Source organism: Vicia villosa, unplaced genomic scaffold (genome assembly GCF_029867415.1).
Source record: "Vicia villosa cultivar HV-30 ecotype Madison, WI unplaced genomic scaffold, Vvil1.0 ctg.002541F_1_1, whole genome shotgun sequence".
NCBI classification, from domain to species: domain Eukaryota; kingdom Viridiplantae; phylum Streptophyta; class Magnoliopsida; order Fabales; family Fabaceae; genus Vicia; species Vicia villosa.
Window position 1 is genome coordinate 182,204 of NW_026705962.1, and position 6,505 is coordinate 188,708.

At 39.0% G+C, this 6,505-nt stretch overlaps 1 protein-coding gene across 1 annotated transcript; it reads right to left on the bottom strand.

Moving 5' to 3' along the window:
• Nucleotides 1-2,765: 2,765 nt before the first annotated feature.
• LOC131639128 (uncharacterized) lies at nt 2,766-5,591 on the bottom strand. The gene is made up of 4 exons (XM_058909629.1): nt 5,435-5,591; nt 4,832-5,131; nt 3,856-4,606; nt 2,766-3,774 (listed from the first exon to the last, which is right to left on the bottom strand). The coding sequence occupies exons 1-4, from the start codon at nt 5,589-5,591 to the stop codon at nt 2,766-2,768; spliced, it is 2,217 nt and encodes a 738-aa protein (XP_058765612.1).
• Nucleotides 5,592-6,505: the final 914 nt, after the last annotated feature.

A 6,505-nucleotide genomic window follows, 5' to 3' on the forward strand; every position in this document is an offset into this window, starting at 1 on the left:
CCATCTTCATTCTTCTCATTCCTCCATTCAGCTTCCATCACCATCTCCACTTCACTCCACCATTTCCTTCCTCTTCAACACTCATTCTCCACCATTACAATCCATAACCTTCATCCTTCAATCATCACATAAACAGCAACAGAAAACCAGAGAAATCAAGAAGAAGGAGAAGAAGAAAGGTGAATCGGATAAGGGAAATAAAGGATCGAAGTTAACACCTACTTCAATTTCTCATCACTGAATCATCATCAACAACCTGCAGTTCGTTCTCCATCGTCAAAAATCTTCAACGCACATCAATCATTATCATTTCGGAACTGCAACTTCAAGCCTACTCTTCGCTTCTTCAATCTGTAACAAGTTCATTCAATTTGCATCATCACTGCTAGAGTTCAGAATATCGCAGATAACGGAAGAATCAAAGAGAATCAAAAAACGAAAAAGGAGAAAACGTAGACGGAGAGAGTGAAAGCAGAGGTCGACTGAGTGAGGCGGAACGAGCGATCGGGGAGGACGAGTTCACCGGAGAAAGCTTGAGACGCCACCGCGATCTGCACTTCAGGTAAGATTTACGAGCCTTCATTTCTTCATCTTCTCCGTTCGTTCTTGTTAGCATCGCATAGAGTAGACGCCCCTGAGTCTTTCCCCTAAGGTCTCGTGACGAAACCCTCCGCTATATACGTTAATCATACTTGTTTCAAACCTAGGGTTTCCCAAATGTGTAGATTCAGCGAGGTCGAGTTTAGGTCGGTGAAAGGGAAATATGATTTGAGGTAACAAAGGTCTAAGTTGGTGGCTCACGGTGGTCGGCGGCGTAAATCGCTCGCCGGAAATCGTATGTGTGGGAAAACGAGAGAGGAAGTGATGAGAGCTTATGAGAACGAAAATGAGAAGTTGAAACGGCGCGATTCAGACCTAATTCCTTTTCCCATTTTTATTTTTCTTAGTTTTAATTTTATTTTATTTTATTTGAAATAAAATCAGATTAATGGACATAAAATCTGAATACAAAATCGTACACGGGCCTTTACACCCCCCATTTGGCCCGTTAATGCTTTTTCTAGCAAACAAAAACAATGAACAATGTCTTGGGCCAATTTTGCTCTTTACACCTCCCTGGCCCATGGATCTCTTACAAAAAAGACTGTACCAAAAATAACTCTTCCGGGCCTCCCTGTTTGGGCCTACGCCTTGTTGCTTATGACACCCCACTAATTCAATTCTCACCCCCTGCTTACATTTTATTTTAGATTTTAGTAATTTCTTTTGCCAATTTCTTTTAGGTGATAAATGCTAATTTTCTTCCTATCATTTTTAGACTGTAATACCAATTTTTGACATATTAAAAAACTCATAAAAATAAGTAGATTTTAGGTTAATTTTGACATTAATCTTTTGAACTCATTTCTTTCATAAAAATCAATAAAAAAATAATTGTACTTTTAATTCACTTTTGTGCTATATTTTGACTTGTTCTTTTTCATGCTCTTATGCTATTTTCATATACTCCACTTTTTGCTTTATTTTTCATGTGTCTTTTATTCCTAACCTTAGGTAGAAACCATGATAACATTAGGTAGAAATTCCCTTCATACTTAGGCTAGTTTCTTTTCCTTTTCAACACTAAAACATCTAAAAATATTCAAAATAAAATCCCCTTAAAAAATACAAAGAAAACACTTAAAAAACATTAATAAAAAAGTGAAAATCATTAAAAAGGGAATGGAAGCTTGGATCTCCCTTGCTTTAGGGAATCATTCGAGTGCCTGGATTTCCCTTGCTTTAGGGTTCCATTCGGGCGTAAGTTCCCAAATTCTAAAAGACACAAACCAAAGAGTAACTCGAGTTTCCCTTGCTTTAGGGATCTCCTCGAAACACTCAAACTCTCTCTCTTCTCTCCTTTCTTAAGGGCATCGTTATCTCCGCTCCATTGCATCCTAGGCTGTCCCCTTATGCAAGAGCGCGAGCGTTAACTCCGCCCAACTAAAAAACACAAAAACAAATAGAAAATCTTGAGCCGAACTACGGCGCTCTGATTCCTGAAAAGGATACGTAGGCATCAAGTCGCGGGGCTTGAACGAGCACATTTGTAAATATTCCTTCTTTTCCCCGTATTTCTTTGGCATTCATTCGCATGTAGACATAGACATTAGACACACCCTTTAGATAGAAACAAACATAGGTGGATACCATCGAGTACGATGGGCGCGAGGGGTGCTAATACCTTCCCCTTGCGTAACCGACTCCCGTACCTTGATTCTCTGGTCGCAAGACCTTGTTCCTTTCTTTGTTAGGTTTTCTGATATTCCTTTCCCTTATGGGATAAATATATTGGTGGCGACTCTGTTCATTTTTCGCGAGCGTGCGACAGTATGCACATAGTGCTTAGACAAACCAGAAAACAGCCACAAGAGCAACACAAGCACAAACAGATTAACACAAAAATAAGCAAATTAGAGTTGTTGATCACACACAACCACCATTCTTGTTGTTCTGAGGTGACATCAAACAAATCAACACAAAATAAGCAAATTAGAATTGTTGATCACACACAACCACCATTCATGTTGTTCTGGGATGACATGTATTACTTCTCCCCCTATTTGGCCACAAAAGTTGCCAAAGCCAACAAAATGTCTTCTCCCTCTTAGAGTTTAAAAAGGTTTAACAAAAATTTAAACTGAACTAAATCAAATAAAAATAGACAGACAAAAATGAAAGGAAATAAAACAAAACAAAATAAACAAACAGGATTTCAGCTGCATTTACTCCCCAGATTCAGACCCACTCGAGGTGTCTGCAGAGCTTTCTTTCTCCGAGCCATCAGCAGGACTGGCACTTTCTTCTTCCACTTCTTGTTCATCTCTATCTTCCATCTCTTCAGTATCTGCAAATTCCTCATGCTCCTCCATTTCCATAGTGCTTATCAGTTTTTCAAGAGTTGTCTTTCTATATTCCAGCTCTTTGCAAGTCTCTTTTAACATAGATATGATTTCTGATTTTCTAGCTGAGGCTCCAGATTTAGAAGTTTCAGCAGATGTCATGACGACGTTTGGAACATGCTTACCCTGAAGCAGTTTGTAATGAAAGGACAATGGACTCTCTCTTTTGCACATTATATCATGTTCATTGAGAATGTTTGGATACTGATCCAGGATTATACCACATAGGAAGGATGGGAAGGCAATTGGACCCTTAATAATGAAGCTTCCAGCATGCTTCAAGGTTTGTTCAAAGATATATGTTCCATAGTTAAACTTCGCCTTTGTTCCTACAACATATATAAATCTCCCAAGTACAGTTGCAATAGTGGACTTGTGATTTGTTGGTACCCAATTAGTTGCTCCTATCTTGTGAAGCATTGCATACTTGATGCTCAGCTTACTTGTAGTTAGCTTCTCTTTTAGAGGCCAGCTGTTTACCTGCTTGGCTATGATCACTTGACAAACTTTGTTGTCTGTTACTTCAAGCTCAGTTTGAGCTTCATCTTTTCTTTCCAAGAATTTATTAATCAGAGACAGAGAGAATGATACACACTTACCTCTCACAAACACTTTTCTGAAGTCCACACTCCCGCTGTTGCCACAATCTTCAGATAAGTTCACAACAAATTCTTTGACCAGTTTCTCATAGCATTTGGGAAGATTGCAAACAGTCTTTAATATTCCAGCTTCTTGAATTAGCTCTAAGACCTCTTTGTTCTCAAGAACATTTGGAGCCAATTCCCTTTCAACAGCCAATCTCTTTTGAAGAATATATTTCATCCTGATGGCACTGGAGGCATAGTAGAATGACACATTATCTATAGGAACTTCAGGGATGCTAGGAGCAAGCTTGCTGGTTGTAGGCTTCTACCTTGATGGGATCTCAGGAACATGCACTTCAACATCAGACTCAGGTTCAACAATTTCCCGCTCCTTTCTTTTCTGTGGAATGACCTTGCTCCAAGATTTTGATGGACTAACCCATGTACTCTTAGTTACAACTTTGCTTTTTCTTATTATCATTAGTCTGTTGGCTACACTTGGATTCAAAGAGGTAAGTAATTCGTTGTCAGAGTACACATCTAAGTCAACCACATTAGTAACAGTTTCAGTATTGGCCTTAGGATGCTCATTATTTTTTATTTCATTGACATCCTCCGTAACATTGGTATTCTCAGCAATCCCTTGTCTATCTGTGTTGATCTTCTCTTCAATTGGGTCACTACAAACGATGTGAGTAGCCTCAGTCTTACTGTTGTTTTTGAGGGGATCAGGCATTATGGTTTGAAGAGGAATATATATCCTAAGAACTTGATGATTTTCCTTTAGAATGCGAGTGACAATCCTGGTAATTGCACTATCGACATATTTGGATCCTTCTTTAGTAAGTTCCTCCATGGTAGCAGATGCAGAGGGTTTGGTGCCCTTGTTACGAATACCCTCCTTGGGCCATTTTCCATGAGTTGTTTTAGGCTTTGTGACCCTTACTTCATCACCGTTAATCGTCCTAAGAGGTACAACCTTCATAATCCTATTAGGGTTAGAGGACTCTTCCGGTGTTGTTGAGTCATATATGGGAGATCCATCACTCGATTGCTGAGACATTCCGAATCTTTTAGAACCTGTGTCGTGTTTGAGAGAATAGTTCGAGTAGTTTAATCTTAGTAAGTAGCGAGAAAAACCAACCGAGATGTTTGCCGTTTTTAGAAGACTAGGAGAGTGAGGGAGCTTTATATGCACACTGAGTGAGGGAAGTTTCAAATCGTAGATATTTAAAAAGTCCAAGAAATATTCCCCCACGTAGGTTAATTGCTATAATATGTTTTGGTAACAAATAACTAACATACCCTTTACCTTCACAATGTCTTCAGATGTTGTTGTAACATTCTCTATGACATTACTTTCAGATAGACTTTTGGGATCGTTGCTCACAGTTAACTTATCTAGTTTTCTTTCCCTATCAGTAATGTCTATCATAAGGCTTACTCTTTCTTCTAGTAGAAATCTATTGATGCTTCTGTACTCCCTTACTTTTGCACACAGTTTCTCATTCATTAGCCAGGTCTCAGTGAAGCCAGCCGATAGTTCACTTATAGTGAGCTCTCTAACATATGATTCTTCATCAGACTCATCAGATTCATCAGATTCTTGACAATGAAATTTTATTTATTCCCTGATCATGGAGTAGTCAGAGGGGAAGTTTGGGGTTTTAGTCTTCCATAGATAGCAATTATCCTTAGACCTAAATTCTTTCATAACTTCCTCATTTGCTTCATTAGTAATATTACACTCCTCTTTGGTGAACCTGACATTGAATCCTTCATCACACAGCTGACTGATGCTTATAAGGTTTGCAGCCAGTCCTTGTACAAGAAGAACATTGTTTATATTAGGGATACCCTGCCCTTTTGTCTTCCCAATACCTTTGACTTCTCTTATTTATCCATCACCCAGAGTCACATATTTGTTTCCCTCCAATTTGAGGTCTACTAGAGAGTTCTTCCTCCCAGTCATATGGTTTGAGCAACCACTATCAAGATACCAATCTTCTTTGGCAGGACTTAGAGAGGTGTGTGCTACCAGAGCAACATTTTTAGTCACTGTCATACCCCAAATTTGTCCTACCCTTATTTATCAGGTTTACAACCCATAAGCATACTGTCGCGGGGAAAAATCGTATCTTTTTCGGGATGAGACACTTGATGCCTTCTTTGGGCTCGAGTGCTCAAAAAATGATTTTTCTTTTGTTTCGACCAAACTTTTTATTGTTTCCAAAGTAGGAAAAGGAAAAAAGTTGCAATAACCTTAAAAGTGGGGGAGAGATCTTTGGGTAAGAGGGTTGGTTATACAAAGGGAAGGTATTAGCACCCAACGTATCTATAGTACTCTATAGGTTTCTTTGTTATGTCCATTTCATTCTATGCTATTGGGGTTCTTGTGAGATAGGTGGGACCTAGGGTGTTTGTTTGATTATGCTCGCAAAGATCATCGCGATCCTCTGCATACATATCCCTTAGAGGGAATCAGAGCATCTGTAGCTCGGGTCTACGGGTGCTAAGGTTTGAATGGTTTGAGGGAGAAGTTTTGCTCGCCAAGGATACGACCTTGTGCCTACGTATTCTCAAAGGGATGTTGAGAAAGTCAGAGCAATCGTAGTTCCCACTTATTCTAGTGGAAGCAAAGGATAAGAGACAAATGTCATCTAAATGTTCGATGTATCTAATCTATATCATCACATACATCTGTTTGATTTTGTTTGAAAATCTTTTCATTATAAGCCCTGGGCCATGCCACTTATGGTGCTTAGAATGATAAAGATGTTTTTTAGCCAGCCTTGTGGCAAAAACTTTCAATGAAGTCAGCCTTGTGACAAAAAGTTTTGATTAATCAGCCAGCCTTGTGGCAAAAGTTTCAATGAAGTCAGCCTTGTGACAAAAACTTTGATTAATCAGCCAGTATGGTGGCGAAAAGGTTTGATTGATTAGCCAGCCTTGTGGCAAAAAAGTTAAGTTGATTGATTG